Source organism: Oncorhynchus mykiss, chromosome 3 (assembly GCF_057628025.1).
Source record: "Oncorhynchus mykiss isolate SJ-2025 chromosome 3, ASM5762802v1, whole genome shotgun sequence".
Lineage (NCBI taxonomy): Eukaryota > Metazoa > Chordata > Actinopteri > Salmoniformes > Salmonidae > Oncorhynchus > Oncorhynchus mykiss.
This window is the reverse complement of record NC_143024.1, coordinates 56,938,713-56,956,092: the sequence shown is the minus strand read 5'-3', so window position 1 is coordinate 56,956,092 and position 17,380 is coordinate 56,938,713. Positions and strand designations below refer to the sequence as shown.

The following is a 17,380-nucleotide window of genomic DNA, read 5'->3' as shown; positions in this document are numbered from 1 at the left end:
CAGTGCAGCACAGGCTGAAGTCAAGACCTATCCCCAGACTCAGGGCCCGGCTTCAGTGGTGGCTACAGCAGACCGCTCCATGGCCTCCTGTACAACATGGCCTACAATATGTTCTCTCTGTGGAGCCGCTGCGCAACAGTGGGAATAATCCGTCTAGTCCTACAATGAAATACAAAATCAGACCATCACTTCTGCTGGATGAACATGAACAAATTAACAAAATTATACCCACCTCTTTGTGTGAATGAAGAGATTCTCCAAGGATTAAGCCTTTTTTTTATCCACTACAACCGCACCTGTCACATGCCATGAACAAGCCTGGAACTCATTGCTACTCTAAAAGCACATTTCCACAAATGCTTGAGTATAAACATAGGTGGACCCTGTGGAGATGAATTTTTAAATGCAAACATTTTTCACTAAAACAGTAGTTCCTGCATTAGCCAAAATACATACCCATAGCAAATCCCCTAAATCTAAGATTATGGATAATACTGACAAGATACTCGTCTCTACGCCGAGACAAAGGGAGACGTTGTCCACAGTGGCACGTGGACTGTCAAACTCCTGCCTATTCCTCTCTATTTTAATTTTACATTTTTATTTCACTTTTATTTAACCAGGTAGGCTAGTTGAGAACAAGTTCTCATTTGCAACTGCGACCTGGCCAAGATAAAGAAAAGCCGTTCGACACATACAACGACACAGAGTTACACATGGAGTAAAACAAACATGCCATCAATAATACAGTAGAAAAATGTATATACAGCATGTGCAAATGAGGTAGGATGAGAGAGGCAAGGCAATAAATAGGCCATGGTGGCAAAGTAATTACAAAGTAGCAATTAAACACTCTTTGGATTGTAGCACATAGCCAAAAAATGTATGGGTTGACCAAATTCGACACTCATTGACCTCCATAGAAAAACTCAACTCCACACCACCTGCTGGAGAAGACAGATTTTTGGCTGAATTGAGCCTCTCGCTTCGCCTCTTCCTCTCAGCAGAAATGGAAGCAGTGTAGCTACCCACTGGACACACACACACTAGTTGAATCAATATTGTTTCCACGTCATTTCAATTCAATTACGTTGAACCAACGTGGAATAGACGTTGAATTGATCTGTGCCCAGTGGGTACCAGCTACCATGACTATTTTTGAAAGGTACTGTATTAAAAACTTGATTGTTGAAGTCTGACAACAATACCGTTGTACCAAAAGCTGAAGTTGCAATGCTGAGAAATGTTTTTTGCATGGAGCTCCACGACTTTTAAGATAGTGAACTCAGGCCGTTTACCATTGAGGGAAAAAGAGGGTCAGTTTCTGTGGCTCCCATAGACACCAATGCAATCGCAGTTGGGTCTGGTCTACTTTGGCTGCGTTTAGACAGGCAGCCCAATTCCGATATTTAATTTTTATCCCCCAATCAGATCAGCTCTGAAAAAGATCTGATGTGATTGGTCAAAAGACCAATTAGTGGAAAAAAAATATCCAAATTGGGATGCCTGTCTAAACGCATACTTAGTTAATTTGCCTTTTCTCAAAAAGATTTGCTTAACTCCTGCATCCTCTCTGGCCTCCTTTTGAAATAGGTCAAAGGTAATTGAGGGGAGGCTGCAAGGAGAGGGAGTAGACAAAAATGCACTTGAATGAAATGAGACTATTCTCCAATCGTGCATCATCAGTAAATTACAGTTATAAAGACAAATATAGATAGTTGTGCATTACATTTTATATATAAAAGGACACGTTTTTAAATGTTAGCATGCTTTTCTCCTTCGAGAAAACAGTGGTAGATTTCAAAACTCTTCCATGAATGACTCTGGTAGGATACACTTGTGCTTCCTCGCCAAAAGGAGGCTATCGAGGAGGGGATGAGCATCTTCCGTTTGCCTACTAACGGATTGACACTCCGGGACCACATACCGGTTTCTGGGTCACGGAGGAGAGGTTTTTGGAGGAGGGCGGAGGACGGACTTTGGCCCAAATGAGAAAAGGCCATTGGCCTTTTATCAATTAGATTTCCTCGACTCCTGGGTCTTCTCTCCGTCCTCTCTCTCCCCCTTTTGAAAAAGGTCAAAGGTAATCAAGGAGAGTGAACGTGGAAGGAAATGTGCTTGTTTGAAATTAGATGGTCCTTCTCCACTCACGCATCATTAGGCAAAGGACGTTTACAGGGGTGGATTTCAAAACAAATGTGTAAAGTGATTAAAACAAATTAAGTTAGTTGTGCAATACATTTTATAGATAAAAGCAAAATGCTACTTATTGTTTTAAACATGTGCATGTTTTTCTCCTCTGACAAAACAAAAGCTGATTCAAAATGGGTGTGACAGATTTAACTCTTCCGCAGTATGATACACAAGTATCCTCGATCAAACGTGGATATGGAGGAGGGGAGAACACTCTTCCGTTTGCCTACTAATGAAATTAAACAATCCAGCTTACTGGATTCCGGGTCATGGAGGAGAGAGGACGGAATACGGTCTTTTGCCCAAATGAGAATTTCCCATAGATACAGAAAAAAACAAGGGAGTGGTACAGTATGTCTCGCTTCCTCTTCTGTCTCTTGACACTTGTACTGGTTTCCACTAGCTTCTATAGCCACATTGTGGTCGTAATGTAAGGTTAGGTATAAGGTTAAGGTTAAAATCCAATTTTAACAATATAAAATTGTAGAAATGGCTGGGGTATATGACTTAGTGGCTATAGAAGCCATTGAGGTATAATAAGAACTGGAGATTACTTCCAAGATGTCCGTGTATTTTTTTAAAGGTAATTTACTCACGTTCGTTCGCGTCTGTCAATTCATGGACTGTCTATATCGGGTTGCATCCGGTTTATATGGATTTATATGGACCGACATCACATCCACACTAGCATTCAGTGCGCACAGGAAGCAACAACGTCATCATGTCATCCAAAAACATCAGACATTGGATGAATATAAAATGTTAATGAACGTAGAACATGTATATTTAGCCAAAGTTTATGATGTCTATTTACGTTATCTTGCCGAGCTACCTAGGTTTCCTGCGGGCATTTTTGAGTAATTTCTGAACAAGAGTACACTGTAAATGGACATTTATGGATATATATGGCATATTATTGAAAAAAAAAAAATGTACTGTGTAACATGTCCTATCACTGTCATCTGATGAAGATTTTCAAAAGGTTAGTGAGCGATTTATTTTTTAATCCTGCTTTTATAATTTTATATTTTCTGGGACAAAATGGCTGCCGCTTGTCTTTGTTTCGGTGGTGGTCTAATATAAATGTGTGGTGTGTTTTCGCCGTAAAACATTTTAAAAATCTGACATGCTGGGTAGATGAACAAGGTGTTTATCTTTCATTTGAGCTATTGGACTTAATAATGTGTGGAGGTTAAATATTTTTAAGAATATTTTTGCGTTCCATGCGCCACCGTTTGAGCTGAACGGGGGGGAGGGTGTTCCTACAGAGGAACTCCTGGCATCAACAGGCTAAAGGATCAAAACCACAATGTACATTGGGTCAATTGTGACTGACTGGTCAACAAATAATAAATTAGTAGTTATTTATGATGTAAGGTGATTTGTATCCGTCTGCAGTCGCATTCAGTCGTTTTGGTTCTCTCGGACACTGCCATTGGCTTCAGCTGTGAGTGATAAAATAAATGGCCTCAGCAACAGTTATTTGAATAATTCAATGGATGTTTTGTGCGCAAAAGGTGATGACTAAAGTGTCTTATTAGGATTTTTCAAATCTGACTTCGCTATGTGGCGGTGTATGGAAATGTTCTTTCTGGGTCAGGCTCCAGTTAAACTGTAGAACCAAAGCATAACTATCGGAGCAGTGGAAAACATGCTTCTAGACTGGATTTTACATTTATTAACAACAAATCAATACAGAAAGTACATGAGGGAACACAAGTATATATAGATTAAATACAATGGACAATCGAGCTAGGGGGTACAATATCACATTACAATTACACAAGGACCTTAAGGGACATGCATACACTTAGAATTCTAACAGCTTTTTTGTTAGTAGAGTATTTAATTGTCTTAAAATACAGTTCAATTTCTTTTTGTAGGGTAAGAAAATGTGTGTTTTTTTTGTTTGTAAATTTACATTTGTGTACATGAAACTTGGCCAAAATAATAATTAAATTAATTACATAAAAATGTTTCAGGTTATTTCTATCGTAGGTAAAGAATCCAAGCAGTACATCTCACCACAATAGTGTAAAATCTTCATAAATGTGTTCAATTATAAATATACAGATGGATGTCTTGCCACAGTTTCCTTACATGAATACAATGCCAAAAAAGATGCAACACTTGGGTGGTCATTACAAAAGGAGCAATTTGAGTTGATTGTTTTCTTTAAACTTCTTCATATAGTGGTTGGCAGGATAATATTTATGAATAATTTTAAAGGAAACTTCCTTAATTTTGTTAACAAGTAGGTATATGTGTGGCAACATCCAAACTTTTTCCCAACAGATATTATCAATAAATCCATTCCAATAAGGAATGACATAAGGTACAACATCCTGCTGAAACAAGGTTCGTATCGCTCTGTTGTTGAATGGACCAAAAGAGAAACAAATCTTCCCTACTGATGAGTCAACAGGGTCAATAGAAGGTAGGCTCTGAGGGTCAGGTCTTGACACGTTCCTGAATAACAGAGCAACACCTGAGGGAATGGGATCTAAAACAATTGCAAAATCTTTAGGTGTTACAGGGACCTTGTAAAGTGATAAGAATTCTTTATAACTGAGTAAAAGACCCTCTGCATTTACCAGTTGGCTCACCAATAGGATATTATTTTGGAACCAATATTCTAAAAACACAGAAGTATTTTTATACAATATATTGCGATTTTTCCATATATAATATCTGTGTGGAGAAAAATTGTGTTTATAAATTAAGGACCATGACAAGAAAACTTTCTGCTTTTCATCGGCAGGTTTCACTGGAACTTTGTCAATATTATAATTGCAAAACAACATGAAGTTAAGGCCACCAAAAGTAAAGAAGACATGATGAGGAATAAAATTCCAGATAGAAGTGGGTCTTCTTTTTTAAATTTTACCTTTACCTTTACCTTTATTTATTCTTTGGAATTGTTTTATCCAATTAATCTTAAAAGTATTATTTAAAGTAGGTCTCAGTACTCAGTAGTTATTAGGTCTCAGTAGTCAAGTATGGCTAATACTAGTCTGACATTGTTAGAAATATGTCTGTTCCTCATGAAGCCAGACTGTGTTTCACCAATGATTGCATCCAGGACTTCTTTAATTATTTTTGCAAGTAGTAAGGTTAATATCTTATAGTCATTATTAAGAAGACTAATTGGACGCCAGTTATCGATGAGCAGCACTTCTTTTTTAGGCTTAGGTATCAGTGTTATTAACCCCTGACTCGTTGTAGGAGGGAGAACATTGTTTTTAATACTCTCTCTAGGATGGGAGATACTTGTTCAGAAAATAATTTGTAAAATTGTGATGTAATTCCATCAACACCTGGTGACTTATTGTTCTTTAGATGTTTGATAAGACTCTAATCTCTTCAACTTTGATGGGTTCATCACACTGTTTAGATTCTATCACTGATAGAGTGAACATTATTCAGTGAGTTAAAAAACATATGTGGATTCCTGACAGTATGTAGAGCTATACAATTTTCTGTAAAAATTGATACAGTATTTAGCGATTCATTTTTGGTAATCTGTAATAACACCATCAATGTTTAATAGTGTTAGATAGTGTTATTTTTAGAGTGAAATGTCTCAAGTCTAAAGAAATAGGATGAATTCTGTTCTCCCTCCTCAATCCATTTTTTCCTATATCTAATAAAGGCTTCTTCTGCTTTTAATCTATATATATTATCCAGTTTATTTTGTAACTCAATTAGTTCCATCTTCTCCTCCCCCGAAAGGCTGGCTGGGGACCTATGAGAAAGGGAAGTTACCTTAATGATCACCTTGTCCTCCTCAGCAAAGGCTCCTTCTGCTTTTAATCTATATACAGTGCCTTGCGAAAGTATTCGGCCCCCTTGAACTTTGCGACCTTTTGCCACATTTCAGGCTTCAAACATAAAGATATAAAACTGTATTTTTTGTGAAGAATCAACAACAAGTGGGACACAATCATGAAGTGGAACGACATTTATTGGATATTTCAAACTTTTTTAACAAATCAAAAACTGAAAAACTGGGCATGCAAAATTATTCAGCCCCCTTAAGTTAATACTTTGTAGCGCCACCTTTTGCTGCGATTACAGCTGTAAGTCGCTTGGGGTATGTCTCTATCAGTTTTGCACATCGAGAGACTGACATTTTTTCCCATTCCTCCTTGCAAAACAGCTCGAGCTCAGTGAGGTTGGATGGAGAGCATTTGTGAACAGCAGTTTTCAGTTCTTTCCACAGATTCTCGATTGGATTCAGGTCTGGACTTTGACTTGGCCATTCTAACACCTGGAAATGTTTATTTTTGAACCATTCCATTGCAGATTTTGCTTTATGTTTTGGATCATTGTCTTGTTGGAAGACAAATCTCCGTCCCAGTCTCAGGTCTTTTGCAGACTCCATCAGGTTTTCTTCCAGAATGGTCCTGTATTTGGCTCCATCCATCTTCCCATCAATTTTAACCATCTTCCCTGTCCCTGCTGAAGAAAATCAGGCCCAAACCATGATGCTGCCACCACCATGTTTGACAGTGGGGATGGTGTGTTCAGCTGTGTTGCTTTTACGCCAAACATAACGTTTTGCATTGTTGCCAAAAAGTTCACTTTTGGTTTCATCTGACCAGAGCACCTTCTTCCACATGTTTGGTGTGTCTCCCAGGTGGCTTGTGGCAAACTTTAAACGACACTTTTTATGGATATCTTTAAGAAATGGCTTTCTTCTTGCCACTCTTCCATAAAGGCCAGATTTGTGCAATATACGACTGATTGTTGTCCTATGGACAGAGTCTCCCACCTCAGCTGTAGATCTCTGCAGTTCATCCAGAGTGATCATGGGCCTCTTGGCTGCATCTCTGATCAGTCTTCTCCTTGTATGAGCTGAAAGTTTAGAGGGACGGCCAGGTCTTGGTAGATTTGCAGTGGTCTCATACTCCTTCCATTTCAATATTATCGCTTGCACAGTGCTCCTTGGGATGTTTAAAGCTTGGGAAATCTTTTTGTATCCAAATCTGGCTTTAAACTTCTTCACAACAGTATCTTGGACCTGCCTGGTGTGTTCCTTGTTCTTCATGATGCTCTCTGCGCTTTTGACGGACCTCTGAGACTATCACAGTGCAGGTGCATTTATACGGAGACTTGATTACACACAGGTGGATTGTATTTATCATCATTAGTCATTTAGGTCAACATTGGATCATTCAGAGATCCTCACTGAACTTCTGGAGAGAGTTTGCTGCACTAAAAGTAAAGGGGCTGAATAATTTTGCACGCCCAATTTTTCAGTTTTTGATTTGTTAAAAAAGTTTGAAATATCCAATAAATGTCGTTCCACTTCATGATTGTGTCCCACTTGTTGTTGATTCTTCACAAAAAAATACAGTTTTATATCTTTATGTTTGAAGCCTGAAATGTGGCAAAAGGTCGCAAAGTTCAAGGGGGCCGAATACTTTCGCAAGGCACTGTATATTATCCAGTTTATTTTGTAACTCAATTAGTTCCATCTTCTCCTCCCCCGAAAGGCTGGCTGGGGACCTATGAGAAAGGGAAGTTACCTTAATGATCACCTTTTCCTCCTCAGCTCTTCTGGTCTTAGCAAGAATACTACCATATTTTATAAGCTATTTGGAGACCTCAAATTTAAAGAGCACCCAATTCTTGCAATAAGATTTTTCTTCACAAGCCCTTTCCCAAAAGTGTGAGAGCAGATCTTTAACCTCAAATTCAACTATATCATTATTTAATAATGAGCTATTTAGCTTCCAGTAGGATGCTCTACCAAGGTTAGTATCAGGGGTAAATATTTTGATATCAATGTAAATGGTCCTATGGTCTGTGAGGGAGGTAGTACAAATATTTGTAGTAACACACTCACTATCAATACATTTGGATATAAGCCAAAAATCTATTCTGGATTGTCTGGAACCTGTTTTGTTACTCCAAGTGAATGATCTGTCAGCCAGAAACCTCTCCATGTATCAGGAAGATCAAACTTTTCCATAAAAAGTATTAAACCCTAATTATGATTGGTTGGCCTACCTGGGGGCCATCTATCATTTCAATTATCTATAGTAATATTAAAGTCCCCTCCTATCAATAATAACGAATTGGGAAATTTAGATAGCCAATGAAGTATATGTTTCTCTATAGATTCAAGTAACTCATCATTCTCATGTTTGGTGTTGTACCCGTAGAAGTTTACAGTAATGAGCATAATGTCATTGTAACTGATCACAAGATAAATAAAGTGACCAAAGGGGTCACATTCCGAGTGTAGAATATTACCACCAAAGGTATTTTTCATTGTAGTGACACCAGCAGAGCGTTCAGATCCACGGGAAAGCCAAATATCGTTGCCCCACTGTGACCTCCAGAAGTTGGCATCAGCCAAAATTGAGTGAGACTCTTGAAAAAAGCAAAAATCTGTTCGAAATTGTTTAGCAAATAAAAATAAGGCCTTGCGCTTCACATTGTTTCGTAACCCCCTAGCATTAAGAGAAACTATAGACAAAGACAAAGCAACAAAGATTATATAAAGTATAAACTGTAGTAGGATGAGTCAAAGACGTAGGAGCAGTGAACGTAAATGATAAGGAACCGAGATCTGCACCATTTAAGTCCATTTAAAGTGAAAATAGCTTATTCCATAAACTTTGAGCTGGACGTTATCCGGCTTTGAAATTCAACTCAACTGAAAACTATGTTCAAGACCAGACCTAGGGTTCTTGTGGTAAGATAGACTAAAAACCCTCTTTAGCGTAATCAGGAACTACTCTGATCAATAAAATACAAATTAATAATTAAAAAAAAGGGTACCTACTATTTTAAGTGCATATGAAAACTGATCATAAAATATGTTTTACATATACACGTTCCTAAGACCTTTTTTTGGAAATTAGTATTAATAACTAAATAAAACAATAACCGTGTAAAGTCAGAGCAGACCTGTATGCCCTTTAAAACAGTATCTTAGTTACTGTATACATCAAAAATAAATACAACTTTCAATCTTCTTCGTAAGTTTGTAAACAAAATAGGTCTTCTGGTCATACAAGAACAAACTAATAAATTGAAGTACCTGAGTATTCCTGAAAAATAGTCACCTGATGCTTGTTAGGTAAACAACATAAGGAAAATGAGAATACCATGGCTGAAACCATCAACCTGTTCCTTCTGGTGAGATTTTAGGGAGGAATATGGATTTCTGAACCGTTGATGAAGCCTCGTCCTCCGACGAAGTAAGCAGCCTTTCCCTTGATCGTTGGCCACAACTTGTTCCTTCTTTCTATGTCCTCCGGGCTGAGATGCTCGGCGAAACGCATACCATACCAGCTTTCCAGACAGCATCCCTGTAGAATCTGGCAGTGAAGAGGATGATGATACCCATTGTTCTTGAATCGTTTTGCTGTTGCTTCTTGCCGAGGCGATGCAGCCGAGGCGATGCACAACGTCGATGGTATCACCAACTTTGTTCTTCTCTGCAGGCATAACGTCTTGGCAGATGCGGATAGCCTCTCCTCGCACATCTTCATTCTCCACCTCTGACAAGCCGTAGAGTCTCAGGTTCCATCTTCTTGTGTATTGTTCCAGATCAGTGAGACGTCTATGGTACATTGTTATTCTTTTCCACTTTAGCCACTCTCGTTTTCACATCCTTGATTTCACCGCATGCAAACCCCACAGTCTTTTTCAAGCCTTCGATAACCATGGTGTTCGCGCCTACCATTTTCTCAATGGCGTCAGACCTGGAGTTGAGGAGTAAGGAGAGGGTAGCTACGATGTCAGAGTTCATGTTGGGTTTTTCGGAGGGTGGAGGTTTGCACGGAGTAACCTGTAAAGAGGGGAATTCGTCATCTTCAACAGCATTCGAAAGCATGATATTATCCATAGGCCAAGCGTAGTTATGGCAGTTGTCTATAAGCATGTTTCTCTCTTGTTGATTAGCAATAGAACGGCTAACTTCTTCCTTTCTATTTTTGTCACGACTTTGCATTGACATGCCGAAATAAATTATCCTATTATTATTCCAGTAACAGGAAAGGTCACCCTTTTCGCTTCTAGACCGGACGCCGACCCCTTCATAGAAGCTAGTGACGTCCCGTGTACTTTGGTCATGGCTAGACGGTATCCAGCTTTTGTCAAATCAATGTATTTAAGCTAACCCTAACCCTTTTTATTAACCTTAACCCACTTCTCCTAACCTGCTACGATCGTGTACTTTTTATACTTAAGAGGAGCTTTGTGTCACATGAAAACAATTCCTCCATGAAACCACACATAACACTAATCTAACGTTAGGTGGTTTCATTTTTATGATTTGAGAAATATTAAGAAAATGTTAAAAGGTTTTTCCGATATCAAAGGGATTGTTTTAATTTAAAATCAGTGCATTTTATGAATCTAGGAATCAAATCTATGGGTGTCTATGAAGAGTGATAGCCTTTGTTTCAGGGGGATATTATATGCAGTCGGACATCAACAAGCATGGATGGAAACGGAGAGCTAGCTCCACGTATCTGAAATCTGTCACGTTTCACACTTCTAATCAAAGCTGGTCAACAAGGTCATTTTAATTAATCAATCGGTAATGTTAAGTATACACTGACAGTATTTTTTTTCGCATGCTCTGAAACAACATTACATCTCTGCGCCACTACATCCAATGTTTATCTTCTTGTAAACATTTGGTCTGTATCCGAGTTGTGTTTCATCCTGATTTTTAACAGAGGTGCTTTGAAATGGAGCCACAACCCAAACGCAGAAAAGAATATGAGTGTGACATCGACTCCTGGGTTGCTTACCCTGTGCTGTCCAACGAGCAGTCACAAGACATTGAGCTAATCGAGGCCTTTGCAGTTCCCATCATCAACAGGAAAGAAACCTCTCGTTTGATCAAGGAGTTGGCCAAAGTATACCCATTACCTGGACTTCAGCACATCAAGAGAGTACGGTCATGCAAGGATAAGGGCAGCCCTCACCCTCTGGAGGTCATTGTATGCCTTGCCAGTGATGCACCAGTCATTGACCGCAGTAAGGAGCTGCACATATCTGATCTGTCATCATCCGGTAGATTAAACTGTGAAGGTCTAGGATACCCTTTCCTGGTCAAGATACCAGCATGCCCTCCTTTGACCAGACCGCAGTTTGAGCAGGCCAGCAAACACTGGCCCACCTCCTTTCATGAGGACAAACAGGTGACTGTGGCCCTGAGGGGCCAGCTGTTTACCTCCTCTCAGAAATCAAAGATGCAGGAGTACATGATGGCTGCTGTGGCTGCAGCCAGAGCGGGACAGGAGAGTGGCATGAAGGCTGTGGGGGCTGCAGTCGTTGACCCAGAGGCAGAGAGGATCCTCGCTGTGGGACATGACTGCCAGCAAGGCGGTCACCCACTTCATCACGCCATCATGGTCTGCATTGACCTTGTGGCACGTGGGCAGGGGGGTGGGGCCTACACCTATGACAAGTACCCCGCCTGCCAGTCTGTTTTGCCCTATTCCTCACCCTCTCAAAAACAGGGTGCCACCAACATGACTACCTGTGGGGTCGTGCAGGAAGGGGACAGTGCAGAGAAGAGAGTTGAGCCATACATCTGCACCGGGTACGACCTGTATGTTACTCGAGAGCCTTGTGTTATGTGTGCCATGGCGCTAGTCCATTCTAGGATAGGCAGAGTCTTCTATGGGACAGCCTCTACCGATGGGGCATTTGGGACTAAATATAAAATCCACGCTCAAAAAGATCTGAATCACCGCTTTGAAGTTTTCAAAGGAGTCTTGGACCAACAGTGTGAAGACCTTAACAGGCCTATACACTATATCAAAATGAATTCTTAAAGGTTCACATAATTGTTACAGGAACGCTAGACCATTATAAATGGATTAATCTCGTGTCAGACTACTAGGCACACACGGTTGATGAACGAGACTAGATCAACGTGTGAATTACATAAGTAACATTTTACTTCTGGAAGATTTTGAATTACATAAACACATTTTAATATTTTACTTTGTTACTGTGTAAAATTCAATGCAATAAAGTTTTGGCCACTGTGACATCAAGCATTCACAACCTGTTTTATTGCTTATCGTCAATATGGTTCCCATCCATTTCCCATGAGATTTCATCCAGTTAAGACATACATGCTGCTTTCGGGGCATAAATGTTTTAATGATGTTAGGTACAAGGGCTGACAAAGCTCCAAGAATACCGTGGATAAGACATAGGTAGTCCTGTTTTTGTTTGGTTGTCTTAATAGTAGCCTCCAGGAGATATTCATATCCTAAACAAGTACATCTACATGAATATACAGGCAACTGACAAAATAAAAGGAAACACCAACATAAAGTGTCTTAAAAGGGCGTTGTGCCACCATGCCGCTCTTTCCACAGTTATGGTTCCGGAACTGACACACCCACTTGTTTTTAGCATGCAAATTTCAACAAAATGCTTGTCAAATGGAATAGGTACAAAAATCTCCAGGGTGAACCATTCATCCAAAAGACTAGAAATTGTAACAAAGTGATATGAAAGAAAAGTTAAGGGTACAAGACTACATACCAGTTAGGGGGCAAACAAACTACTCATCCCATACGGCAGTGCGGCCTGTTTCATCCAATCGGAGCAGATGAAATTCACATGACCACTGGAATCTTTCCTTGGAAATTTGAAAAACATGCTGGTTGTTTGGCGAAGTGTTTCGTTTAACAATTTCTGTTAGCTACCGGAGTTGCCATACACAGTACTAAAATAAACTGAGATCTGTTAGTAAAATCACAGGAACTGAATTTGTTGTGTTATACTCTCCCGTGTGACGATCAGTTGCCCAAACTATATGATGTTTTACCTCTGGGTTAACCGAGATTAGACACATTAGAACAGACCCAGGGTCTGTTTCTGTGGCAGCAGAATCGCCAAAACTCATGTTTAGTGTTGTTTTTGGTGCCCTTTGAAGCCAGGAACTGACATAAAAGCACAACTTCAACACAGGTTGAAACATTCATAACCGATGGACACTACATCAACATACAAGTCGTTATGCAATCTCAGGTGAAAACAAAACATCTACATTGCACAGTAATATCGTCATCACTAATATTTAACATCACCATGAGGATTGAGACGCGGCACCATTCTTCCTGAGATATTCCACCATTTGGTGTTTTGATGGTGGAAAATGCTGTCTCAGGCACCACTCCAGACTCTCCCAGAAGTGTTCAATTGAGTTGAGAGCTGGTGACACACACTTTAAACCACCTATGCTCCTTTGAGACCCCTCTTTAAAGTCACCGATCTCTTCTAGCCATGGTAGCTGAAATAATGGGAAACTGGGCATTTTATATGACCCTAATCATGATGAGATTTTAATTGCTTAATTAACTCCGGAACCACAGCTGCACAGAAGCACCCACTTTCAATATACTTTACATCCCTCATTTATTATTTTGGCAGTCATGTGTAGGTACATAGCCATACCATAGACCTGTCTCAGTAAACAATTATCTGACAACACTTAACATCTTATGACAAATCATCTGATCTTCACATAAGACATGAACCTATACAGACAAGCTATATACACTGCAAAAATGCCTGCCCTATATGATTGAGTAACAAGGATAAATTATTAATGTACAAAGGAAATCATGCTAAATTAGTATTTCATATTGTTCAGGGGCCTCAAATGTCACATACACACAAAATATGCCCAAAACATGCATGTGCCAGTATTCACACAAGTTGGCGTTAATAAAAATGTAACTTGATGTGCTTATCCTCCCGCAAACTTTAGACCAGGGGTGTCAAACATACAGCCCACAAAGGTGGTCCCAGTAAAAACAACTCAATATACTTTAAAATTTAAATTATAATGAACCTATATTTATATAGTTTGACTGTCCAGCTCAAGACAGTCAGGGAGCATTGAAAATGCCAAAAACAATGAATATAGGACTTTTTGTGTGCTAATTTTGATGGCAAGGATCAATATAACATTTTTCAGTGTGGCCCTCTGGAACTCGTTGAAAACCGAATGCTGACCCCGGGGCACAATTAGTTCACCACTGCTGCTTTAGACCATGCGTACGCACAGTTTCTAGTGGTTTCAGTATTGCATTGTAAGAAGGCAGAAGTAGCCTAGTAGTGGGCACTCATAACAAAAAAGGTTGTGTTTTTTAAACACAAAAAAACAGGTAGTCCTAGCTAAATATAATAAGATGCAATCATTTACCATTAGTGAGAAGAGCAAAAATCCCTTTATTTGATCTAAAAATAATTATAGAAATAGATTTATTCTTTACCTCAATTACATGACCATTGTAGAATAAATTCCTCACCTTTTCTGACTGATGGTTTCATACAAGTTAGGATAGGCTACCATTCATCCCATCTCTCATTTAATTGGACCCACTTCACAGTAGTAAATAGATAAGCTACTCTAAGTATTTTGCTCTGTGATCTGCTCTTAAGTGCAGGTTAACGGAAGAGCAGAGGGTTCACCTCTTCCCGTTGACGTTTGTGAGACACGTTTGAACACTAATGTCAAATTCCGAGACAAACATTGCATTTATACACAACTATTGCAAATTAAATTGCTCACCTTTTCTGGCCATGAGTTCATTTTCCTGAAGTAGCCATACAACAAATTACCAACGCGCATCTCATTTAATTGGGCCTATTAATATAGGCAAGTATAATTTCAAGTTTTTTGCTCTATTCATCCAAAAGGGAGCGTGGTTTATAACATACAGCTGAATTTAAACAGGTGAGCAGACAGGTTGATATTTTGCATTGAAGTGTGTGTCAGCTACCACTAATTAGGCCTACTAGCTTATTTCTATTTCAAGGAGTCGGTTTCAGAACTCGGGGGCAGTGCACCATATTTAGATTAGGGGAAAAAGTAAAATGCCAAACATGATTGAATTAATTCAAATCTGTTTACAGGTCCACCACAATTAGCAAATATTTGTCTTCCAGAAACGGTCAGATAGTTGCGGTAGCCTGTCACTGCAAAATAAAACATTCTGCCATCACCTCCAAAAACATTTGATCACATTCGCCATTTCCAGATATGGTCTTGGCCTAATTCCAATACTTCCAAAGTAAGTAAGGGCACTATTGTCACCATAAAAGGTGAACGATGGGGCGTTTTTCAGGCGAAGTTATAATGCTTGTTCACGCACGCAGTTTTACGACAGGTCTGATTTCTAAGGGGAAACATGCGTATGATTGGCGCGTGCCAAGTTTATAAATCTCAATATTTGTGCGTGCACAGACTTTAGAAATGGCGCATGCAGATTTAGTGTAAAATTTACGCAACGGTTCTAAGGCCCCATTTTTTTTCTTCCAGTAATCATTTTTAGAAGTGTGTCAATCTTAAGTGTGTGTCAAACAATGAACCATAGGCCCCTACTTTTATGAAGAAATCATCTTTAAAAATACATCTGGTATTTTTAAGGTTTCCGGTTAAGAACAGAAAAATACATTGTGACAAGGAACGCAGTCCGTGCCACTGTGTGAAGTGAGGGCAAATAACAAAAAAACAGAACAGAACAAAAAAAAGGCCCACGTTTGAACCCTGGGCCAGCCCAGGTCTATGCAGATCAAAAAAATACAACATTAAATATTTACTTAAGTTAGTAATGCACATGGCATTCTCTCTCATTCTCCCACTACAGTTTAACCTGACGTATCTAAACAATGAGTGATAATTGCACGTACTGTACAAAACTGCTTAGTACACACTCCAGTGGTACAGAGTACATAGGGTTAACTATTCTTCTTGCTATGAGGCAAGAGCTCCTTTGAGAGTTGGTCACACACACCACTGACCCTCTTAACACTCAGATTAATACTTGTTGATGCCAAAGATTCGGACTCCATGTAGTTGTGGCAATTTGGGGATCAGCACGCTCAAAAGGGACGCAGTGTTTATGACAAAGTGTGTTGTGTCGTACTTTGTGTAGAAGCTTGCAAGAAAATATCTAGGGGGATAAAAAAAAAAAAAAGTTAGCAAATGTGTCAATTAAAAGATATCTGCAACATGGTCAACAATGAGCATTTATAGGGCCGTTTTCCCAGTCACAAATGAAGCCTAGTCCGGGACTAAAACACAATCTCAATGGAAGACCTCCATTTAAGTGCTTTGCAGTCCAATACTTGGGCTTAATCTGTGTTCAGGAAACCGCCCCATACAGTTTACAATTACTTTTGCACTGGATGCTAAGTGGGTATCTAAAGCTAAATGTACAAAAATGTAACCTCTTGTTCTAAATGACGGAAGGCTACGTACAAAATGATTGGGGAGATAGTGAAGAATTTTCTGGATGATGTGAACTGCACGCCGTAGTCCAACTGTTCCCAATGTGTCAGGAGCCGGGCTTTGCCTTGGTCTGGGGTCTCAAACGGAGTGCCTTTCACTGCATGCATGAAGACATACATCCCCTGGAAGACACAGACATACAGGGAATGAGTCCAAGTCTCAATGGTGAGTGACAGTCCACTAAGACAAGACAAACACATTTTAAAGTAGCAAATGGTGTGCCAGGGACTGAGGGTAGCTGTTGCAGCACAGCTATGTGTCTTTTCGGTTACGTGTCTTTTTCTTTCAAGAAAAGAGAATTCATCCTTCCATGGTCCCGTGTGGCTCAGTTGGTAGAGCAAGGCACTTGCAGCGCCAGGGTTATGGGGGACCAGTACGGAGAAGAAGGGAAAAAAGTATGAAAAGTATGCACTAACGACTAAATCGTTCTGGATAAGAGCATCTGCTAAATGACTTAAATGTACACATTTAAAAGACAGAGCTGCGATAGAACCTGAACTGTATCTATGATAAGAAGCTGAGCGCGTGTGAAAACTGCTGACCAAAGCATGTCATAATTACCACAACACAGGACTGATACTTAAACTACTTTCTCACAAGTGGGACAATGGGAGTTAGTATGTTCTGGGTATTCACTTAGTTTCTTTACAACACCTGGCACTGTGGACATGAGGTCATTCCTTAGATTTTGCAGGACCCCAGGAAGGCAGCAACTAATGGGGATCCATTATAAATACATTAGAATAATTAGGGCTGGGACAATACCGCAACACTCGTTAGTTAGTATTGTGGCAAGGAAACAAAACAGATTGAACTTCTTTAGGAAAACAGCCCTAATGTTGGAAACAAACAGTGTCATCCAGAGTCACATTTCATTTATTTTCCAAGCCATAG

At 39.6% G+C, this 17,380-nt stretch overlaps 2 protein-coding genes and 1 long non-coding RNA gene across 6 annotated transcripts in view; 1 reads left to right on the top strand and 2 right to left on the bottom strand.

Annotated features, from left to right (window-relative positions):
* Positions 1–6: 6 nt before the first annotated feature.
* LOC149984617 (uncharacterized) lies at positions 7–2,830 on the bottom strand. The gene is made up of 2 exons (XR_016494720.1): positions 2,790–2,830; positions 7–159 (listed from the first exon to the last, which is right to left on the bottom strand). It is a non-coding gene; the product is annotated as an uncharacterized LOC149984617 (long non-coding RNA).
* A 6,589-nt stretch (positions 2,831–9,419) lies between these two features.
* Positions 9,420–12,227, top strand: LOC110520013 (adenosine deaminase tRNA specific 3). The gene has a single exon (XM_036974223.2). The coding sequence runs from the start codon at positions 10,908–10,910 to the stop codon at positions 12,000–12,002; it is 1,095 nt and encodes a 364-aa protein (XP_036830118.2). The 5' UTR covers positions 9,420–10,907; the 3' UTR covers positions 12,003–12,227.
* An 88-nt stretch (positions 12,228–12,315) lies between these two features.
* The window catches only part of LOC110520014 (ORM1-like protein 1), a 20,103-nt gene continuing 15,038 nt past the window's right edge, over positions 12,316–17,380 (bottom strand). For all 4 annotated transcript variants that reach the window (XM_090229597.1, XM_021596971.3, XM_021596972.3 and 1 more), the window contains exons 3-4: positions 16,457–16,608; positions 12,316–16,148 (exon numbers count right to left, since the gene is read on the bottom strand). In XM_090229597.1, the coding sequence (XP_090085723.1) occupies positions 16,013–16,148; positions 16,457–16,608 (288 nt within the window). In that variant the 3' untranslated portion in view covers positions 12,316–16,012. The remainder of the gene's footprint in view (positions 16,149–16,456; positions 16,609–17,380) is intronic.

Bases quoted from the DNA above. Each gene is read 5' to 3' on its own strand.
- LOC110520013 (XM_036974223.2), top strand. From the start codon at position 10,908: ATGGAGCCACAACCCAAACGCAGAAAAGAATATGAGTGTGACATCGAC.